The sequence below is a fragment of the Polypterus senegalus genome, chromosome 13 (assembly GCF_016835505.1).
Source record: "Polypterus senegalus isolate Bchr_013 chromosome 13, ASM1683550v1, whole genome shotgun sequence".
In the NCBI taxonomy this organism is placed as follows: domain Eukaryota; kingdom Metazoa; phylum Chordata; class Cladistia; order Polypteriformes; family Polypteridae; genus Polypterus; species Polypterus senegalus.
The window spans coordinates 35,458,429-35,482,785 of NC_053166.1; the positions used below are offsets into that span (position 1 = coordinate 35,458,429).

At 36.6% G+C, this 24,357-nt stretch overlaps 1 protein-coding gene across 1 annotated transcript in view; it reads left to right on the top strand.

Annotated features, from left to right (window-relative positions):
- Positions 1–1,596: 1,596 nt before the first annotated feature.
- Positions 1,597–24,357, top strand: part of emx3 (empty spiracles homeobox 3) — a 36,207-nt gene continuing 13,446 nt past the window's right edge. Inside the window, exon 1 of the mRNA XM_039775045.1 lies at positions 1,597–2,501. Within this exon, the coding sequence (XP_039630979.1) occupies positions 2,159–2,501 (343 nt within the window). The 5' untranslated portion in view covers positions 1,597–2,158. The remainder of the gene's footprint in view (positions 2,502–24,357) is intronic.

Genomic DNA, 24,357 nt, shown 5'->3' on the forward strand with positions numbered 1-24,357 from the left:
TTGATTAATAATACCTTTATTTTTAAATTATATGTGAATCACTCCCCGAATTCTGATAGCCTAGGATTTCTGTTTTGGAAATATGATGACTCGCTTCTGATTTATGGGTCTGTTTTTTTTTTTAACAATTTGGTGTAACATACAGTATAATTTACCATTAAAAAATAAAATGTAAAGAACAAAGTACAATAACACGAGTTTATCATTTTAAAGCTTCAAAATGTAAACACGGTAAACTATAGTACAATCCCACGATGTGTTTCACAAGCACGAAAGCAGCAAGTAATTTAATAATTTATGTATTTAGTGATAGATAAAATATTTTTGAAAATATTAATGAATGCGGCTTTTAATTTAAATTTTTTATTTACTTTTTTAATTTGTCTTTATATTTGATATTGGATCTTCTAATGGGACAACATACAAAATAGAATAATTCTGGTAAAATTGCAGGAAACAAATAAGTTATGAATTTAATAGTCTGCATTTTTTGACTTTTGATAGATAGATAGATAGATAGATAGATAGATAGATAGATAGATAGATAGATAGATAGATAGATAGATAGATAGATAGCAGTTTAAATTAACACCTACTGTGTGTATTTGTTAACGTTTGGTTTCCATATATAAACTTTTAAGGGTTACTTTAACACCATTACCGTTAATTTAACACTGGCAGTTTTACTGTATATGTTTGCTTTTTTGTAACTGAGTTAAGCAGCTTTTACGATTTCTTTATCTAAAATTGATGCCATTTAGGAATGTAACTATTTTTCAATTATAGTTTTTGAAAAGCAACTTTGCTTACTTGTTTGATTTATTCTAAAATTTTGAATAAAGAAATGATTTTTCAGTTTCTATCATTAAAGTTTGCCAGAGCGAGTCCATATGTCTGCGCCCCTCGTATTTGGTGACTGCTGTTAGGAATGTCTGCACATTACAGTCTAATTCGTGCCGGTTTGGTTGGTCGTGCATTGCCTCCATATATATAAACACGTCGTCGTGAATTATCAGTACAAATGACATCATATAATGTAAGCTATGTTTAATAAATGCTTTAGTAAACAAATTCATGAGCCAACGTAAAGTTAATCCGTTCAGCAAATGTGAAGACTTACCAATATGGCATACGGTATGTCTAGAATACAGGTTTTCTGCTCTTCCTCATACGGCTGTCAGTTTATCATAATGAAAGAATAAAATGCGTTGGAGAAGTTGGAGAGAAATAATAATAACATTTTAGATGTGACCCCTTAATTTCATACACTTTGTAATCTGAAGTAATGTCTCTTGCAAAGCAGAACTGCATTTTTCGTAATTTTTATTTCGATTTTAAAATAATTTTTACTCGGTTCCACCGTTAAAGCGTTTCAACAAAACAGACACCATATATTCTGCTGACGTTGTTCACTGCAATGTCAATTTTTTCTCTTTATTAACAATACATAAAGAAGAAACGTTTTTGGTTCTCAAAAATGATAATCCTCAAATGTACGCTATTTGAATAAGCAGGCGCGCGTAGGTCGGCAATCGCGGGGTTTTTTTTCCTTGGTCTTTTGTGCGCATGCCCACCACACCTCAGTCATTAGGAGCCAGAGGGCAGGTATTGCGATCTCTGAATGACAGGGCTTTCTATCAAAGGCGAGCTGATCCCCAGTCGTTTTTCTCGGGGTGCAAAAATGTTCTTGCGGAAAGAGCTGTCTGGACTGAGGCTGTCGTAAGGATACGGTAGAATTCCATAGCAGGGAATTTGGGGCTTTTTCCAGAATAATAATATTTAAAAAAACAGACGGTGTAAGAGATATTTAAAACACAGCAATAAAGGCAACTGTCACGAACTGCCGACGTTCGTGGACGCGCGTACGCCACGAGCAAAACTGTAAAGTTTTAGAGCATCTACAGCAAAATACATTCTTCCCTTTCGACGAAGTATCATCTTAGACGGAACTTCTACTGCTGCCGACTTTAAAGCCTACAGGAAGTAGAAAGTATGGATTGCTCAGTGGATTAATACCTGGTGTGGATTTTACGGATTTTTCCTATTTTTTTTCTTTTTTTCTTTCCATCTTTCACTTTTATTGCTACAAGTTCACCCAGCCTTTTCTTGGATTACCAAGAACTATTTTGCCATTTCATTGTCATTGCTGGGAAAGACCATGTACCAATCGAGTAGTAAGAAATGTTTCACTATTGAGTCCCTGGTTGGTAAAGAAAGTAACTCTCCGGCTGGGGACGAACCTGTGAGACCTACGGCTTTAAGGTTCACCGAATCCGTCCACCCTCCTCCCTTTGGGAGTTGCTTTCAAAGTACCGACAGGACCTTATTCAACAGCCAGGATCTGATGTTCCCGGAGCCGGGAGCTCACGCTGGCAACCCAGGACTCTCCCTTCATCATCTGCAGCTACCCGGGCAGCCTTATTTTAACCCGCACCAAAGAGAGACTTTGAATTTCTATCCATGGGTCCTTCGAAACAGATATTTGGGACACAGGTTTCAAGGCAAGTATAGCTTCCTGTCGTGCTTTTATTTTCTCGAAAAGTTTCCATTGAAAGAGACAAGTTAATGTTATCTATCCATTTTACGTATCATAATTATTGTTTTATGCTTCTTACATGAAATTCTAGTTGAACCTTCCAATACATTCGAAGTTTAGAGCAGCACACTGTATGAATTATCAACAGTAAACGGCATTAGGTTCTGTTAAAAGTGAGTTCCCTGCGGTTAAAGAATTAACAGCAGTTTATTAATATCTTTCTCCATGGCTACAGTCTGTTCATACGGGGTATTCGTACACTTCCTTCTTATCATTTTTAACAAATTAAATGAACTGCGCATCTTGTACAAGCTATAACGATTGAAATTTCTCATGGGTGTAATATGGGCAAAGGGCTGTGAGGTATTTTAAAAATACACGACTGACCTGATTAGGCTATAACGAACATGATACTTAAAAAGGATCTAGTTAGCACTTACCAGATATTTTTAGAAGTAGTCTGAATACAATAAAAAAACAGAATTAGTCACTTATTTTTTTACATGACTGTGTACTAAAATTATTAAACTGTTCAACTGATTATTATTGTTTAAAATTATTTCAAGACATAAAAGACGTTTTCGGAATTTAACAATGTCGCGTAGCCTATATGTGGGTTTAATCGGATGGAACATACCTGTCTAATTGATCCGTTTTAGATTTCCACTGCAGAGTACAAATGCGATAATCATTTTCTTTCATTTATAATGCATTCATGCCTATTATTTTTTTTTAATCGTCATCAAAATTGTAGCGTGTTTAGCAATTGATAAGCCTAATTTTAAAATATAGCGAATGTAAATAATAATAATAATAATAATAACAATAATAATAATAATAATAATAATAATAATAATAATAAACGTGCAATGAAAAGACCATTTCCCCTCGAACATTAATGCACTGTATCAAGGATATATAAGATTGGCAGACGAAATCCAGTCCTTAAATTTGCATAAAATTGTGTCCGTACTGCCAACAGTGTAGCGTAAATTGTGTGGGACCAGTCCTGAGTCAAGCGGGTTGAAGATGGATGGAGTGGAAGTTCTAAGTCACTTTCCAACCAGATTTAATTTGTAGAGAGGACTGCGGGGAGATAATCAAATTTATCTTGTACCACTTCACTGTGCAATTAATAACTTGCATAATTATTTGCATTGATTAAACTATTTGCCATCTTTGAAAGATGAAATATCATTCATCTACAATATAAAAAGAAAACTCAACACCTAATATCCTGATTAACAAGGATAATTTTACTTTAGAAAGATTAACTGGATCACACGGTTAAGTATATTTCTTCTCAAGAGATTACAGCAGGTATTTCCTGAATGTAATTGTATCGCAACACAGAAGCAAGTCGCTGATTGAGGTAATAGCTGTAGCCGATTTGTTGCATTGTCCTATTGTGTTGAAATGGACATCTCCAATTTCATTTTAAGCTTTAGAAAGCTTACGAGTGCCCAATACCCCGACATCTTAAAATCATTCCAGAGCTAATGCTCGAAGTAGTTTACTGTCTTAGGTTGTGTTAGTTGTGTTGAATACCCGCCTCCAATGTATTTTATATAAGTTATATTCAATCATTTATTCGTTTATTTTACTAACCCACATATTGATGTTTTAGTTACTAATAGTGCGGCGTAAGATATAATTTGTACTCGTCACTCTGCATGAAATAAGTATTTTTTTAAGAACACGTTGTGAAGAGTAATTCAGATTCTAAACAAATAGCAAACTGCCTTATCGGTACAGTCTTTCAATGTTTTATGATAATTGTTTCTCCATTTTATTCTGTAGATTCAGAATGAACTAACTTACTTGGTGTAGTTATGCTATTGGGACTGCACCGAAAAGGAGAGTTCCGAGTTTATTTGTTGAAATAGTTTACAGCTGACTCTTCACATTGCTCAAGATCAATTGTCAGAGCATTATCTGTGACGTCAACAGCGCATTACAACTATTAAATCAGACATAATTGCCGATGTGTTTAATGAACTGTGCAGTTGTGCAATAGTTAACGAAATTACCTAAGCATTCCAAACGGCGCGGCGCAAATTAGAAGTTCTCTGATGCTGCAGAATCTTACTCGCACTTTTGCAAGTTTGAAGGTGTAAAGGACAGTTTTCAATCTTACAAAATAAAACACATAATTAAATAAAAAAAGAAATGTAGATACTAATATTTACTTCTTGTTTGGTATAAAAAAAGTGCCAGTATACGAGTACAAACAGTGAAGGGGAGTTGGCGGGTTTTTACAAAATGATGCCAAAATATAACTTAATTATTAATAGGCTGCCCCGTCCAGGGATGGTCCCCGTCTTGTTGCCATGATAAGCAGCCCTAAACTGGGGTGGAATTGGTTGAAATAAATGGATTAGATCGACGTTTCGTTTCAATGAAATATATAATATTAGTTCAACACAAATACTGGGCAGTGTAGGCTTTAATTATGTTTTGCATTTGGAAAATAGACCCAATAAAATTAGAATGTATAAGGCTTAAACTAATATTGACTATACATTTCAGACCACGAAGCACTGGCTCAGTCTTTTTTAAATCGCTACAGCAATACAGTGCAGAATATTCTCTCCTTATAAACAACCTCACCGTGTTAACACAAAGCGATTAGAAATATATAAACAATATAATTCAAAACCATGTGGAATTTGCATGTAGTCGAGCACATAAACAGGGCTGCACAACAGCACAGCTCCCGAGATCGTGTTGTAATCTCACAGTTTCACGTCTCTTAGCCTTCGGCTTGAGGTCCGGCCAGCCACCCTGCGGACTTTTTCTCAGTTCGTGGGAGATTTCTCGAGGAAACGCGGGTCTCCCTTCACCCCAAAGGGATCTGCTGATTAACGTAATTGGTAAAAAAAATAACCTGACCTTATGTGTTAAACTGTGGGGGCGCACAAGGTACGTGAGTGACTGAACCCGCTCAGCGAATGGCGTCCCACCCGAAACTTGTTTTTGAGCCTCAAAAGTGGGCAATTCCAAGAGAATTAGGAAAATATACCGATGATATGCAAGTGTGTAAAATTAGATATGTATAAATTATATAATATGTATTAATTAAGATATTAAAGGTTATATCTACGTTGAAAAAGAAATAAGTAAGGATAAGAACATAGCTTTCGCCTGTATAGCCTTCAATTAGGTGTGCAGGTATACATATACGTTATACGGCTTGTCATATTTGAAATTATACTAACTATAAAGTTTAAAACGACAAAACAAGGCCACCATGAACGGGGCCTTCTAGAAAACTATATCGAAAAGACTAAGTAGTGTACTGTACTTCTTTTGCAATACAAATAAAGGTGAACTTTTTATTTCATATTCGGCCTACTGTTTCAATGGTGTCCTGGAAAAGAAGGTTCTGAATAATAAAATAATAATAATAATAAGTGCATATGTTTTTAAATACTGACTAGTATTGTAGTGGAAAAAGAGTGAAATCATATTTAAATATAAAAAATGAGAAATACATCTTTGTGTGTAGTCAAAGTTATTCCCACACTAAAATGATGAAAGAATGTTAGAAACACAATCTTCTAGCCATGTAGTCCTTATCTATCTATCTATCTATCTATCTATCTATCTATCTATCTATCTATCTATCTATCTATCTATCTATCTATCTATCTATCTATCTGCAGTGGATTCAAAAAGCATTCACAACCCTTTACTTTCTGCACTCATTATAGTGTTGTAGATTTAATTTTAAATGGATATATATGATAGCCTTGCCCATCAGTATGTTTTCACTTTGTCCTTATGGTTAATTGAGTGTAAACTGATTGGCAAAATTGGCAAATGTTTTCATTTAAAATGAAATCTACAACACAATAAAGTGTTTGGAAAGTGAAAGGATCTATCTATCTATCTATCTATCTATCTATCTATCTATCTATCTATCTATCTATCTATCTATCTATCTATCTATCTGTCTGTCTGTCTGTCTATCTATCTATCTATCTATCTATCTATCTATCTATCTATCTATCTATCTATCTATCTATCTATCTAGTTTAACTTGTGTAGATAAATCCAGAGAAGGTTTGCAATAAACTGTTTCATGTTACAAAAAGTGGTTCTGAAAGAGTAATTGAAGTTGTTTTTTCCATATACATTGAAATTAAACATAACACCACAATCAGGCACTTTTCAAAGATCTATACATTTTAGGAGAGTAGAATATGGTGAGTGCATATATGGGAAATATAAATAACATAATAAAAATTACCTAGCTAGTCTTGACTGAAGAGCTTATGTAAAAAGACCTAAATATCAGATTTACATTTGAAATTGATTGTAGGTAAAAGATGTTTTACACTCAAAAAAATGAATAATTACTTAGGTATAATACTTTTTTTTAGGCTTTCTATTCAAATTTTTTTTATAGATATATAGAATTAATTGTTAGTTGCAAAGCATATCTCTATACAGCTTAGTTTGTTAAGTGGATAAATACATAAAGTATGACCGATCTGTTCACTTTGAATGCGTTGCTCCACATATTCTAGTTTTTCTGTGGTTTTAAACAGCTTTCACAGTTCCATAAATCATTCTATTAAAAGTTATGAAGTGCTGAGCTACTCCGTCAACTTGACAAAGCGTGTGTTGTTACTTGATACAAGTTGTGACTCTCATGATTAGCACTCTTAAAAATTGTGGCCCTTTAATGGCATTTTATGGTTCTTTACTGGATTTTGTGGTTCTTCGTAGGTCTGTTAAGCACCATTTCATTCTGGGAAGGGGTCTTTGCATATGAACTTTCTTCTTTGTGCTTTGTAAAACTTCCTAATATGTAGAACAAAACCAGTCTGGTAGGCTACCTAGCAGGACACTAAGAGATTAAATAAACGTGGACTTAGCCTGTGTGATTGTGTGTACCAAACGTCTTTTAACATCATGAGCCATTGGTATTTCACAAATCTGTTACCATCTCTTTGTGGTGATTTACTGTATTGAGCCGGTTATGGGCCTAAATAAATCAGGATTCTTTATGAAACCTTCATGTGGATGGCAGTGGCTCCCCTATGGCATTGCTCTGAAGGACCATTCTGCAACATTTAGTTTTAAGAGTGTAGTTATGAAAATAATCCTCAAAAAAAGGAATAGCACAGCCGTTCTTTACCCGTTTGTTTTTTCCCGGTTATGTGCACTGTGTATTTTCTTATTCCTTTCTAACTGATGACTCCTGCATGAGTGGATTTTTGCCTCATGTTAAAATATGTAATAAATAATTTGAAATGGGTGTTGAGGAGATATTTTAAAGAGCATTATTAGACTTCATGTTGCCAGTTAGACAGCTCTGTCTCATATTCTGCCAATACGTTCCTAAGGGTGAGGCATATGCTTTTGCTTTGCAAGACAGTATTTTCACATGGAAAAGCACAAAAAAGACAAGTAACGAGGCCAATGATGGAAAATCTCAATGTGGCTGATTCATAAAGGTGTCTGTTCTAACAGCAGAATGACCTCATGGTGTTATTTGTATGATAAACATGAGTGTGTCATATTGATTTGCATCTCCATTACATTAATCCATCATTTGTATCATACCGCTAAAAGCAACTCTAATTATAACAGCACTTGAGCAAGGAGAAAATGAATAACCCATGTGAAAATGTGCAAAAATATATTCAGAAAGAGTAACACATTCTAAAGGGGTTTCTGATTTATGGGAAAACCATTGCTTCAACCATTGCTTTTAGCAAAATGTTAGAGCGCAAAGGTCTTTTCTGTTCCTTTTATGTCTGCCCGAGACCCTGGGGCAGTTTTAAAATGCAAGGGAACCATGTTAACATGTGGCGCGTCCTCTGTCCTTCTCTGCAGAATTGGAAAAAAAAAATGTGCTTATGAAACTTACTAAATTTAACAGACAAGTAAAGGCTATAAGCATATTTGAGAATGATATGATGCAACTTAAGAAGGCCAACCACAGATTGAAACTATTTTGTTTATCTGCCATGTCAGTCGCTTTCTAGCTTTAGGTTGGACATGTGGACCTCTTAATGTCTGCTTTATTGCATTAGACTGAGATCAGCTGCTCTGCTGTTGGATGCAAGTATGTAGAGATTTTGTTATCTTTTATATGTATAAAGACACCACAGTTCATCTTTTACCTTCTTTACTTTTCAGTGTAGAAATAACTTTTAACTTTGTTTCCTTTGCAGATGCATGCTGACGCCGCATTACATTTATTACCTCTCTGTGTGTGTGTGTATATATATATATATATATATATATATATATATATATATATATATACACATACATATAAAGGGTGAGTCAAAATTATGTAAACTTTTGGTTGGCGAAAACAATTTATTCATAAAATATATGTGCATGATAAATTACATGAATGGCTCAGCTTGTTTGCCATCATGTTCAACACATGTATCATATGTGGCACATAAATTGTCCACAAAAATTGTATATAAGTATATACATAGCAGTACCATTAGTGTTAACATAATTTTGATTCACTCTCTTTCTCTCTCTCTCTCTCTCTCTCTCTCTATATATATATATATATATATATATATATATATATATATATATATATATATATATATATATATATATATATATATATATATATATATATATATACACACACACACACAAATACACACACATTCATATACTGTATTTGTATGCATGTACAGTAACAAAATATATATATGTATATACGGTAATATTCTCATGCCCACACACAGAGGGGTCAGAGCATATACAGTATGTAATAGTATTTTTTATTTAAAGTATATATAACATATATAATTGTTTGGTGTGTGTATTTGTGTGCTTTTATATGCAGTCAATTTACTATTACTTGCATCTATAAATCTCTGTACTTCTATTGTTTTTTTAATTAAATTTCCTTTCCTGCAAAATATACACATTTTCAAATAAAAGCATAATTAAATAAAGTAGGAATGTAATATATATTGTAAATAAAATACACATAAAATGTATTTTTATGTGTATGTAAGTTTATAAGGTCTTTATTGTCACATGTAGAATGTCCAGTAAAATTCACTGACACTCTTCAGCGCCATAACTTATAAGTAGAAATACCTCGATGTGAAACATCTATATTCCTTAATTGAGAAAAATCTGTGAACATAGTTTACAACATTATCTACCATTAGGGAACACAGGCAATATTTTAAGATTTCTATATATTTAAAGTCAATTTAGTTGTCTATCAAATCAGATAAATTAAGTAAAATGAGTCTAAATAGAAAATAACAAAACTGTTGTAATGCAAAATCCAATTCAGTGTTATACTGTGAGTTTATTTAATTTATTTAATTTTTTATTTGTGTGTGTGTGTATATAACGAGAGAGAGAGAGAGACATAAAGAGAAGTTGTTTAGTTTTTGAAATTCTCAATTTCATTTCCTAAGACTTAATAAGATACATTTAGCTAAACTAATGATGTTGTGGTGGACAAAGGTAATGGACTGGCATTCTGAATGGGATGGAGAGTGGACCTTTACCTGGCTGAGAACCCATTGTGTAAGATGGCATGGATGAATGTGCATCTCGGCCAGGATCGTTCCTATTCCCTTTCCCATTCAGGTAGAAGATGTAATACACGGACAGAAATGACAGCCTGCCAAGAACAGTTGTGCCACCAATTCAATAGGAGTCAGTGTTTATCTGGTCAGGCTCTAGTTTGGACACCCACAAGGCTGCTTGAGACTTCTAGTTCGGGCCACCAGGAGGAGCTGCTAGGGTGCAATGTTCTGGCACTGGAGGTACTCCCTAGTGTGGCATAAAAGTTATCACCACAACTTACTACAGTCAGAAAAAGGCAACACAATGTAATTGCAGCCCACAGTACCTATGAGGTCAGTCACGTTACATCCCAAAATCCCAAATCGGCCACAGCGTCACAATGATTAAGATTAGGGTTGTGTGAGGGTCTTCCAACTCAAAAAGCATTTCATGACTGACCTTGTGGGCATTACCTGACATACATCATAGGTAGTGAAGGCTGCATTTAGGCCGACCTTGAAAAAGGTGGTCAGAGCTTGCCTAGGAGGAATCGAAATGGAATTGGAATTGGAACTGAAATTAGAACTGGAACTGGGATTTTGATTGTGATTGGAGACGTGCTAATTTTGAGAAAAGAAGAAAAACAAATGGCTATTTGAACTGGAGACTAATTCAATGCAGTTGAGTTTGGAGTGTAGTGCTCTGCAATGGCCCCTGCAGACCCTATATATGTATATATATATATATATATATATATATATATATATATATGTATATATATATATACTGGATATACAAGGTGTGATCAAAAAATATGGTAATTGCTACTTCCGAGAGCCATCCAATGGAAAAACAGGAATCTTCAATACGGGAAGCGGCATGTCGAACCTTAGTAACAGTGGGTGACAGGTTTCAAGTTGTTTTGGTCAAGTCAGTCGGTTGTGAGCTCTGGTTAAGAGAAGGTGTGTTTTAAAGTGTGATGTAAATCATGGATCTCGAACAACAAATTAATGTGAAATTTTGACAATGCTCTGTGTCACACATCGCTTCTGGTACGACAATTTCTCTCAAATAAAAACATTAGGGTGTGTCCTCATCCACCTTAGACACCTGATCTGGCTATGTGTGACTTCTGGCTCTTCCCTAAAGTCAAAATGACCATGAAAGGTAAACGTTTTGAATCGATTAGGACATCAAGGCAGCCACGACAGCGCAACTAAAGACACTCACGATAGAGGACTTCCAGAACTGCTTCAGAAAGTGTGTGAGAACGATAGGATAAGTGTGTTCAAAGCGAGGGGGAGTATTCTGAGGGGAGTTCATGGAAATTTGTCTTTTACTGTAATATTTTTCTTTCAATTTAAACATTCACCATATTTTTTGATCACACTTTGTATATGTGTGTGTCTGTGTGTCTGTATATAAAACACGTGTACTGTATAACATTAATAAAAAAACATCTAAGACACAAGCTAGTCTGCTTAATTAACAAGAAAAATGTCCATTTTTGGGTTGAGTAAATGGGTTTATCTAAAGTGACATTGTTTATTTTAGATAGACAGACAGATAGATAGATAGATAGATAGATAGATAGATCCTTTCACTTTCTAAGCACTTTATTATGTTGTAGATTTCATTGTAAATGAATACATTTGCCAATTTTGCCAATCAGTTTACAATTAATAAACCATAAGGACAAAGTGAAAACATACTGATGGGCAAAACTATCATATATATCCATTTAAAATTAAATCTACAACACTATAATGAGTGCAGAAAGTAAAGGGGTGTGAATACTTTTTGAATCCACTGCAGATAGATAGATAGATAGATAGATAGATAGATAGATAGATAGATAGATAGATAGATAGATAGATAGATAGATAGATAGATAGATAGATAGATAGATAGATCGGTGCAGATTCATTCTTACTATATGTATACAAACTCATCCATCCTGGCTGCCTTCATCTCTGTATGGGTGGTCGTTAAACGTAATTGTATGGTTGTTTAATAAATCCTAATGGCTCAATAGTTTCCTCCTCTGTATCTGTTTCTGTTGTCCAGCAAACAAGGATCCCCTTGTATCAGGTGCTGCCTGGAGTGGGTCGAGTTGGAATCCTCAGGGTATTTGTGAGCTAATTGCTTGAAGTCGGAGATTGTTGTTACTATTACTCTGATCTCGAAGTAAGATAAAGCCCCTTTGTTTACTGACAGGCCAGCTCTACTTACTAATGGTGTCCAATAACCGTGAAAATACTGTTTAGACAAGTCTAAATACAGCCAAGGGGATTGAGTAGGGCGCGGGTTACCTGGAGCGAGTGGAGGAATTCTCTCTCAGTTTGTTATTGTTTGGATATTTTTCTTTTCTTTCATCTAAAGTACTTCCTGAATTACTCAAAGATTCACGCCTGGGCTCAAGAAGTGATCCGCCATTAGTAGTGAAGCAGGTCCTAAGCACACCTGTGTAGAAAGGTTTAGTTTCACACTGTGCTTCTTGCTCTCTGCCTGTCTGTGCTTTTCGTAAACCTGTTGGTCACACAGTCATAATGTTCACTGTCATCTTTAAAATTTGTCCCAGTCGTTTCATCTGTCATGAACACTAATGCAGCACCTTAATGGAGATAAGCTCAGTTTGCCTATAAAGAGTGCTGTTGGAGAAGGGTCAATATGTGACTCAAGCCCAACTGTTCACATCAGAATGAATAAAACCCATCCATTTTTGGGACTCACTTTTCTAGTACCGAGTTAATAAACATACACAGTACATCTATTTGTTATTCTTTTTCTGACAAATTAATTCCCCAGTGATCTGTTCTCATTTCTGGAAGGTGCTCCTTTGCATGTTGTCATTTGAGCTGAGGATTCTTAAAAGAGTTTTGTTTTTTGTAATCACATTTATTTTTAAATCATAATTTGATAACACAAACATCCACATCCTTTTACTGAATCTCCTCAGTCCATTTGTAGAGTCACAGGCAGCCAGCATTTCATCACATTACACAAACACATATCAATCACCCGGCCAGTTTAGAGTCAGCAACAAAACCAATGCACATACCTTTGTGACAAAGTCAGAGTGCTGTACATGGAGAAAAAAAATGAAAAACCACAAATTAGGGGAACACAAAATGCCTGGGCTGGTCCAGCTTAAACAGCTTTTAAAAAACTGAAGTGATTTCAAAGTGCTTATAATTAATTCTCATGAATATTATGAAGTCACTTCACTTTTTAATTTTGCCCGGCACTTCCTGACTCACCAGTATGAGAAAAACCCCACATATGATAAACTTATCTTGATGTCTGGTTATGCAAGACATTGAGCTTTTTGGGGTCCCCAACTATTTTTTGGGGCCCTCTGGATCATAAAAGCACTAATTTTAGGCCACATTTTGGACCATATTTTGCACAGGAATTTACACCTATGTGATAAAGAGTAAACCAGTAAGTGTTTCAAGCTAAGCTAACCAGAAGGACTTGAAGTTGTGCATGTCAGATTAACCGAGCCCAGGGGTTAATGGGATACGAGGTGTCAAAGTTACTCCTTTTCACAAAAATGTAAATACTGTAGAAATAGTGATTGGTAATACAGGCATGTGAAGTGTCATTTTATACAATTTCGAGGATGCAGATCACAATTAGGATAATAGTTTTGATAGTTGATTCTTTACTGATGTTTAAGAGACGCTTCCAGAATGTTAAAAATGACACATTTCAAACATAAGAATTTGGGGTATCATTTTAGGCTATTTCAGTGTCAGTGCTTACAAATAAGATGTTATTTTTGTACTTTTTTCTATTACAATTGAGAATATTTAGATTTTAAACATTAAAATTGAAGCACACCTTTTAATATTTTAGATATCTGATGCAGTTGTTCTTGTTTATTATGTTCTTCTAAACTATGAAGTAAACCATTACATTTCTAATGAAAACCCCCAATACAGTTGCCCTTTTTTCTTGTATTTTGACACAGCATAACATCACATTCTCAGATCTCCTTGATTGGATTTAGGGACAAAGAGCTTATTCTAGAAGCATTGTCTGGTAACCAGCTTAACTAAAGACCCACAGCAGGTTTCATTTTTTATAGTGTCTTTATTCATCAAGCAGAGCACAACATAAGGAAAGGGATAGAGCCAACCAACCCTGAGGAATGCTACATGAAGCTGCACCAAACTAGATGAGAAAACAATGTACTGTATGAGCGACAATAAAGTAATCAGAAACATACACACGCTTGAAAGCACTAATAGATAATGTTGACCTTTACTAATGCTTTTAGAGGACTAGTCCAGGTCACTTGAAACTAGTAGACTGGCATTGGGCAAAAGAAGAAGGAAGTGTCTCTTATCTTGATCGCGAATCAATGGATAAAAGGCATATAAATGTCAATACAGCAATCAGGACAAACCCAGAGACAAGCTAGTCCAACTGTGACCACTGATCTTTGACTTGAAAGGGTGTCCTTATTCCAGAACTAAGGGGTGCAAGCGAAAGGAAAGTGTCTAAGATGACAATTCACTCACTCCTTTCTTTAAGGGCCTTCAATCTAAGCCAGAAGTAGACCCTAATGATATTCCTTCCTCTCCAATTGATAGACGCATTTACTTTGGGTGACTTTACCAGACAGATATGTTATCTGAGCACGGCTTTTTAACAGGAGCTGATGAGGTCAAGTCTCTTTTAATGCCTGGTAGGCTTTCTTTCTCTCCTCATTCATTAGAAAGAACCACAACCCCCCATTAGCCCCCAAACCATCACCAGCTAAAACCAAATAGCATTTGGGACAAGCCGATTTAGAAAAAGGCTCTACAGCTTCAGCAAAGCTGTCACTCGTCAACCTGCAAAAAGTAAACATTAAACATGTAAGGCAACACTAAGCTGAATTTTACAAAAAAGAAAAGAAGTAAAATTCCTTGGGCAGCCCTTTTCTGACCACTCAGAAACCCATCCAGCATCAAAGGCGAGTTGTGCTGGTGGTGGTGGTGCTTTGGAATTTATTTTAAGTTTTGTCTTCCTACAGTATGTTAGTAAATTCTTGTAATGCATGGGACACTGCTGTTGTAGACGCCAGCTATTGCTGCTAACCTTTGGACTTAAAAAGAGGGCAAGATAGATAGATAGACACTATATGATAGATAGATAGATAGATAGATAGATAGATAGATAGATAGATAGATAGATAGATAGATAGATAGATATTTAGCACAGTTCCTTTGCCACACTAACAAAATGACAATAAGACAGCGTTATAGGTATCTTACTTCAGAAGGAGATGAAACAAAGCAGTCGAGTGAAGGAAGGAACAAACCTTTAATTTAAAAAATTGCACAGATACAAAGTTTACGACTTAGAGGCCCACATAGACCACATTTTGGCCCCACTGAAGTAGAGCAAGTTTAAAATGGAATGGGTTCTTTCCAAAGGTCCTGTGACCCCTGAGTCTTCTGTGTGTTTTTTTTAATGCCATCGACTTTTTTGTGTACAATATTTATTTTCCCATGTGACATTTGAACATTATAATATTTACAACCTTGCAAAGCGTGGTTCGATAGTTGCTAATTACATTTGATTAACAGACAACAATAATAACACAATTTATTTTGTAAGAAAATAAGAAAAGTTCATAAGGGCTGGGGGCACCAGATGGTAATCCCCATATAATTGAAAAACAAAGTAAGTTTAACATCTTTTTAGACACAAGTCAATTGTGAGACTGAAACAAGATGGTGGTATTGGAGGTTATAAGGTGGATGATGTGGGTTCAGATGACCTGATACTGGAAGTGATGTCAGTCATCCTCATATCATCAATCTTCTAGAATGCAGGTAAAAAGATAGGAGAGGCAGTAGGTGACAACGCTAACCCTTGACTTTGGGTGGAATTACCATCTGATGAGCCCTGAAGATGTGGCAATTTGTATAACACAATACAAAATACAGTTTCTTTCCAACTTGAAAGGAAGAGTTTGCATTATTGCATTTTAAATAAAATTTTTGGAAACAGTTAAATATTCTAATTCAGTGCTAATTGTTAAATATAAAATTATTCTTTTTTGTGCATTAGAATTTCAGGAGGGAAAATACATTTTTCATGGTCCACAACATGTTTCTGTTAAATAAATATGAGAAAGGCAGAACAAGTGATTGTGCAAAAATGAGTTTTGGATTTTTCTACAAATAAAAATAAATTTCACTTATTACAAAACAAACCAAGTGTACCACAAACCCACCTTATAGATGAAAAACCAACCACACCAGATCCAAAACAATGCTGTGGCGAGTTTGAAAATGTGAATAAAAATATGTTTTCTTAAACACAAAGTCCTCATTATGATACCCTTGGTGAGTTACTTTTTTACTGTCCTTCTAAAAGTCTGTGAATCTTCTTATCATCACCGTTCAAGAGTACAGCAGCCTATTTTGCTTATTGTTGCTTTTGTCTCCTGTTTTTACAATAAGCTGGAGGTGGGCACTTGCACTTGAAAGTGATCCCTTGGTTTGTAAGGAGAGATCTGCACTAAATACTTAAGCAGAATCATCAAGTGACAAAAAAGGAAAAGGAAAATGAAAGTGGCTGAATGGCTGGACCCTTTTCACAAGCATAACGGGCACCTGGGTCAATGATGGCAAAGGAGCAGGAGCTTGAGCCACTGTAGCCACCCACTCTGTACACCCCATCAGTCCTGGCCTTGGCTCATGGATGCATGAAAACCCAAAAGAAGCTGACATTTTACATCCTCATTGTTGAGGACCAAGCCAAGGGGACATCCCCATAACACCTGGCTGCGGAAGATAGTGGGTCATTTCTGCGAGGTGGGACTGGTCGGTGTGTCTGCCTAGGGGTTTCCAACCAGTGCATACCCCCCAACCTGACCTGACCTGAATGGTGACAAAAGCTGTACAACAGCAAATGATGTAAAAAAAATCAGATATTCCTGATGTCACATAATCCACATCTAAGTAATCCAGTCCTGTGCTCAAAACATGCCAAACGCAGACTTTTTTGATAAACATTTACAGGAAACTAAAGCCTCATTGGAGTCATTTTTGAACGGAGGACAGAATTCTTATTTAGCGATTTAGGAGGAATGGCAGATCTTTAGTTCAAGACGTCATTCACGTGAATCTTCAGTTTCCTGTTTATGATGTGTGCTGATCATTCCAGGAGTATATATTTAGAATACTTTAGCAATAAAGCCTGCATTTTGCACATTTTGTGCATACTGCAGAATAACTGACATGTGATACTTTCTTTCTTCTTTTTTTCCATGAATGTTTTTCACATCATTTGCCGTTGTACAGTTTTTGGTCACCATTGGCTTCTATTATATCATTTTTTTTTTCTTGTTTTTCTGAATGAAAACGTGAGATTAAAATTTTTTTTCAACCATCACTCCAAAGTAAATGGAGTTAGTAACAATTTAAAATAAATGTCATTTTTGGGTGGAGTATTCCTTTAAGCAGTGTGGTCAACTCAAATGTCAGCTATGCACCTGATTTTCCTAAAGATTTTGCAGATTCTACTTAGGACCATATCTTTAATGCTTTTCACTACTTTGCTTATAATTTTCTTAATTTAATTGGATGAAGTAGGTTTGAAACTATTCAAATTATTGATGATTGACGACAAAGTGATACTGATAATATGGGTCAATGATCATTGCCGTGTGATGGACTGATGTCTCATCCTGCCTTTCATTGAATTTCACTGAGCTTATGTGATTTGTGAATAATTCTTTGCTGAATCGTCAATTGATTTCTTTAATCTGCTCATTCCAGAATATGGGAAGCTGCAGCCTGTCCTGGCATCACAGGACTTAACAAATCAGCTTCACATGGGGTATCTGTTCTTTAGATTTTGCTTAACTTTATAATGGTGTTTAGCCATCATTGTTGTAAAACACTTTGACCGGCTTTCATGTGTGAAAATGAACTATAGAGATAACTATTGTTGTCACCCAGTGATGCCAGTTAGCCTAAATTATGGGGTATGGGTGGAAACCGGAGCACCAACAGAACCTCCACGTGAGTACAAGGAGACTGTCAGAGATCCATATAGACTGTTGCTGGACTGGTAACGAAACATGGCCCTCTGCAGCCTTGAGGTAGCATTGTATACCATGGTGCCACCTTACCAACATCTTTGTGAAGCACTACTTTAAAAAGATGAAAAGTTTACTCGCTTTTTAAAGAGAAACTATCAGTAGTACAGCCGTTTTTGTAAAGCACAGGTACATTTGCAGCTGCTGGAACCGGGCGTGCTACTAGTAGCACACACTGGATAGAGGTGGCAGTTGCTTTGGGTGCCGCCTGGTGGCATACAGTCTGTGAAACACGGAAATGTGAAAATGGACACTGCTGTGCACCACATGGGCTCAGCCCATACTAAGTAGCTCCACTTTCAATTTTATTTCCTCAAGAATATTGAAGTATTTGGCAGCTATTGTATAATAATAGTTATCTTTTTTTGTTATTTTTTTTCATTTTTGAGCTTCCTAGAGACCCTAAAGGTAGAATATCTCACAAAATAGTTCTTCCCATAAAAACAGAAAATCCAGGGATGAAAGAAGAAGAACAAGATTGTTTTATGTAAGCCTGAAGTCTTGATAAGTCAAACTTTTAGCCTTTGTCTCAGCCCCAGAACTCACTCTGTTGTATCGCGTTGCCCAACTTCAGGTTACAAGGATTCTGCCATAAAGGAGGAACGTCCTCCACTCCTGCTGCCGTGGCGTTCTTCCATGCTCTCACTCTCTCTTTAAGTCCCCGACTCCTACATGTGCCTGGACCGTTTACACTCCACTCCCCTGGACAGAAGGAGGTTCCATTTCACTTTAGGCATGTTATGAGGTGGACTCAGCGCTGCCTCAGTAGGATTCTCAAGCTTTCATCAGTAGACGTAGCTGAAAATCACAAGGCATTGGGTTGGCCTCATGCTGTAGCTGCCAGGTGTGCCACACCTCATCTCTATGAGTAAAAACCTGCTTTCCCACAAGACTTTGACATGAATATTCATAAGCTACAGTTTTATGTTGTACATTTAGTGCTGTAGAAAAAAAAAGTTAAGCATATATCTTATTTGCATATTCTTGGATAAATTAGAGATTAAAGTAAGAAATTGCAGCGGAGTTTCAGTGACGCGAGGTTGCCATAGAGGGAGTGACCTGAGTAAATTTACCTATTTTTGTGGCCAAAGAGCGAGAGAAGACCAGTCTAAGAATGGACAAGTAAAAGTGGACTGGGAGACAAAGGGCCAAAGAGATGTTCAGATGGTGTTATCAGAAACACGCAGAGGTCTAAACCAGAAAGTTGAAGAAAGCCAGTAACAAAAAACAAAAATGTCTGTCAAAACATCAAAGCCACAGATTTCTAGGCAGCAACTACATGAAGCATAAAATGATCACTGCATGCCTGCAGAGTACCACCATCTTAAACAGTGTAGCATCGATGATGTCAAACAATCACCACTGTTCGATCACATTGGCTAACATCGGAGTCATTAACCTGAACAACATGGCTTCATCTGTGATGAAAGCAACCTAAAATGGTAACAGTGGAGAAAACTCATTGAGAAAATAGTGCCTTTATGATGTCACCAAAATAATGTGAAGAAATCCAAACCATAGAAAAAACTATGTTTTGCAAAATTAACATTGATGGTTCCATACTATAATTACCACCTACCTGTTTAGAGTCTACACATCCTCCCTGATGACAGCTTCTCATCTTTCTTCCCTTATTCTAAAGAAATGCCTGCTAGATGAATTAGTGACCCTGAACTGGCTTAGTGTTGTGTGTGAGCATGCCCAGTTACTGGTGTCCTGCCTTGAGCGCAATGCTGCTGGTGAAGGTGCTGCCTCCTTGCCATCATATGATGGAAAAAGAAGGTTTGTCAGAAAGCAAATGAAGGAATGGAAGGAAAGATGTGTTTGAAGCAAGGGTCGCTTGCTGAGAGAGTCAATAGTCAGTGGTGATCTTCTCTCAAACAAGATCCTTTGTGTCACCTGCCTCGATAGGATACAATCCATCTGAAGATGGCAGTGAGACAGTTATTGTTTCATTTTAGAGTCATATGATGTCTGATAACAAACAGGGTCTCATTCTCTAATTGTATCAACTTGACTTGTACCTTAAATTAAAGAGCAGACACCCACGTTTCTGGATACAATTCCTCAGTCACCAAGATGTGATGGTTCAGGTGGGAGGCATCCAGAACCTCTGAAGCCCTACCTGCCTGCCAGTGAAGGGGGCAACAGGGGTCTGCAGGCATCAGACAGGCTACACCTGACGAGTTGGTCTTTCCATGCTTTTTTGTGCTCCCTCCCAGTTTTAGCCTTTATTTGTTTTCTAAACACTTCTTCCACTTTTAATACTGAAGGGGTTTTTACTGCTTCTTAAAGTCCAAAATTTTGTAATACATTTTTTAATTTGAAAGGGCTAATTATGCATAAAAATTATTGTATTGTAAATTGAAGGCTTCCTTTTTTAACTTCTAATCTTTTTTAACTCTGCTCTTTGTTTATTATCAACTGTTACTTAAAGGTGGCACTGTGATTAATACTGGTACCTCACAGCCAAAGGGCACTGGACTCCAAAACCAGGCTTGTCACCATTTCTATGGAGTTTTTATACTCACTGTGTGTCCAGGGAGTGTTTATTCCTGCTACTGCTCTCAAAGGTGTGTATGCCAGGTTAGCTGGTGACTCTGAATTGTGAACATTTGCATGCCATGCAATTTACTGGCATCCTATTCAGGGTTTACTCCTGTCATGCACTCAGTTCTTCTCCCTGCCCTCCTAAAGAATGGATGAAACGTAATTACTGTATATTAGGTTAGGAAATTTAGTTGGCACCTTTATCGAAGGTCACATGCCAATAACAAATGTGCACGACAATGCAGCAGTGCCAGGTGAAGTGAGTTATGCAGTCTCACACAATGAATCATTAGAGGCGACTGAACTTGTAACCTTGTGCTTTATAGTTCATCATGTACATCACAAGGCTACAATGATAAAAACAGAACAATGGCTAAATTAGCAGGGCACAAGCTCAGCCTACCACCTGAAGAACTCTCTAAATGTTCTAATTTGTCCATCTATTCATTATTAAACTAACTTTTTCAAGTCAATATCCTGGAGTTGACATCAGCGGGACCAGGTGCAAGGAAGAAACCAACTCTGAATGGGGCACCAGTGCATCGTATGGGGAATTTTTAGATGTCAGTGATATACAGTATACAGTAACATAACGTAATACAGCTTTCTCTGCCCTCCTTAATAATTCAAAGATTATGGTAGTAATTTGTTTATTATCTGTTGTTACTCAAAGGTGGCACTGTGATTAATGCTTGTACCACATAATCATAAGGGACTGGACTTCCAATACCAATCTTGTCACCAGTTTTATGGAGTTCATACATTCTCTGTGGGTCAAGTGGATGTTTTTCTCTGGTACTGCTCTCAAAGGTGGGCATGCCAGGTTAGCTGGTGACTCTAAATTGTGTTAGATAGTGTGCCATGCAATATCTTGACATCCAAATCAGGGTTTATTCTTGTCTTGTACTCAGTTCTTCTCCCTGCTGCCTTAATGAATGGATGAAACTTAATCTCATTAGATAAAGAAATTTAGTTGGCATCTTTTATCCAAGGCCATGTTCCAGTAACAAATGTGTATTACAATGCAGCAGTGCCAGGTGAAGTGACTCACTCGGTCTCACACAATGAATCATTAGAGACGACTGAACTTGTAACCTTGTGCTTTACAGTCCATCACAGATGGCACTAGGCCACAATGCTACTGTAAAAGATAGATAGATAGATAGATAGATAGATAGATAGATAGATAGATAGATAGATAGATAGATAGATAGATAGATAGATAGATACTTTATTAATCCCAAGGGGAAATTCAAATAATCCAGCAGCAGTATACTGATACAAAAAAAAAAAAAAACAATATTAAATTAAAGAGTAATAAAAATGCATGTAAAAACAGACAATAACTTTGAATAACGTTAGCATTTACTCCCCCGGGTGGAATTGAAGAGTCGCATAGTAGTGCCCATTGCTCTGCTACAAATGTTAAACTGTCCAGCTTTATTCCTACAATAGAGATGAACTTTAAAAAAATAAAATAAAATAAATAAATAAAAATAAAATAAAATAAAGTTGAACTTTGGTTTAAATTGACAGGGTACTAACAAAGCCTACCACCTGAGGAACTCTCATGTAACTCAGGTCGATATCAATATAATATAATGAAATGTAACTCAGGTCGATAGTTGAAGTCAACAGAACCTGGTGCAAGGCAGAATCCAACTCTGAATAAGGCACCAGTCCATCATATGGGAAATTTTTAGATGTCAGTGATTATATAACATAACGTAATACAATATTCTCAACCCTGCTGAATCCATTTGAGGATCGTGATAGCAATAAGTACAAGTGAATAAAAAGCCCAGGGAGGTACATGATTCCATCAAAGGGCAAACTTTGTAACTGGTAATGACTTACTTTAACATAACATTACTTTTTCCAGTTCATGATCTTTAAGGTGGCTTTTAAGGAGTCTATTCTGGCACCAGATACCAACCTCAGACACTCCCACATAGTGTGCTGGTGTGGGTACAGTTTTAACCTGGAAGCCTTTGGGGATTTAGGAAGTAAAGCAGAGTGCCCAGAGGAAATCCCACACAGAAACAGAGAAAACGTTCAGACTGCACACAGAGAATGGCTTGGTGTGTAGGAGTCAATGCCTAGATACTGAAGTTGTGAGGCTGTACCTGCAACCGCTGTGCAATGCTAAGAATTACACAAAACTAAAAACTCCTCCATACTGTATAAATGAATTCTTGTCTTCAGTAAAAGTGTCGTGTAGATCATTAAACTTGTTATACTCACATCAGGCCAAGCCTCCAATGTAGACGCGAGGTTGGGAGCATGCGCTGATTACCGCGAGTTGCCGCACCCAACACACAACGAACCACGAAAGATGTCAGTTAATTTTGGGTTTGTGTAGTAACTATTATACCTCCTCTTATCTGTTCTCTGGAGTCGGGCACACAATTTTAGAATTTCTCTGGCAAGTATGAACAGTGTGTAGATTTAGTGGGAGACCACTGAATAATCTGTATTTCTCTGAGGTGTTTTTAGTTTGGCTTAGACTGGATGAGAGGCACCATAGGAGGTCAGTATCCTGCAGAACAAATGCCTGCACGGGGGAAAATGTATTCTTGTGTTAACTCTAAGCTGGTGATCTGAGGAGAGTCAGTGATCACTTACAATGGAGGTCAGAGGGTCTCCTCCACGCCTCTGCTCTCTGCTCCCCACACTCAGATTAGCGCCTGCACGCAGTGTAATTAAGATTTAACTGCTGAAATCTCGTAAAAAGAAATCATCAGGAAGCAGAAAAACACTTGCATGTAGCCACATGACGAGCAGGGTTTGCGTTTTCACTGTCTGGTATTATTACAGTAGGAATCACTTTAAATTGGGGAAAAGAAATTAAAAGAGCGAATGAGCGAGCCACCGACTGAACAAACAGTCAAATGAACAAAATGGCAACTGAGTGGAACTGACGCTGACAATATCTGGGTAGAACTCGACAAAGAAAAGACTTTTTAAGGGTTTGAGCGTAAAATGTGTAATCTAGGAGTCGAACGACAAAACAGTTTAATTGTACATATGCGTACGGAAATATACTCTCAAACCCACCTGCATTTCTGTTTTACTGAAATGTTTTATAATGTGAGTATGCCTTCATTAAGAATAAGAGGAAGGTGTCAACCTCACTGCAGTCTTGAGAACTGTATATTTAAGTAATGCCTTTATTTCCCCTGAAGGATTCTTTTTTTTTTTTTCTTTGCCAGTGTAAATTTCCAGTTTTGCAAAGAGACATGGAATGTAGGCCTCTTGTTCGAATGTACTCCTTATTGAAAGCTAGTGCCCCCCCTACAAGTGCCAGTGTCTCTGTGTGTATGTTCAAGTTTGGACACATTTTTTTTTTTGATTTATCGTTATTATGCATGGAAGTTTACATGACAACCTTACAAAGCTATAAATCTGAATTTCTTCAAAAATGTTATCAGCGTTGTTTTCTCCATGCACAGTCTACGAGCTGACTGGCCGCCTGTCTTGCACTCTTTGAATCTGTGAAGCTACTTCAGTCCTAACAGCCCTGAATTAGAATTCAGCATTTAGACTCTTGTCTTCTAATTTAACAATTGATTCGTGTTCTTTGTCTTGAGTTTGCTTAACTATCTGCTCAGTACTTAATTTCTGTGGAGTTCCTTGCAGTGCT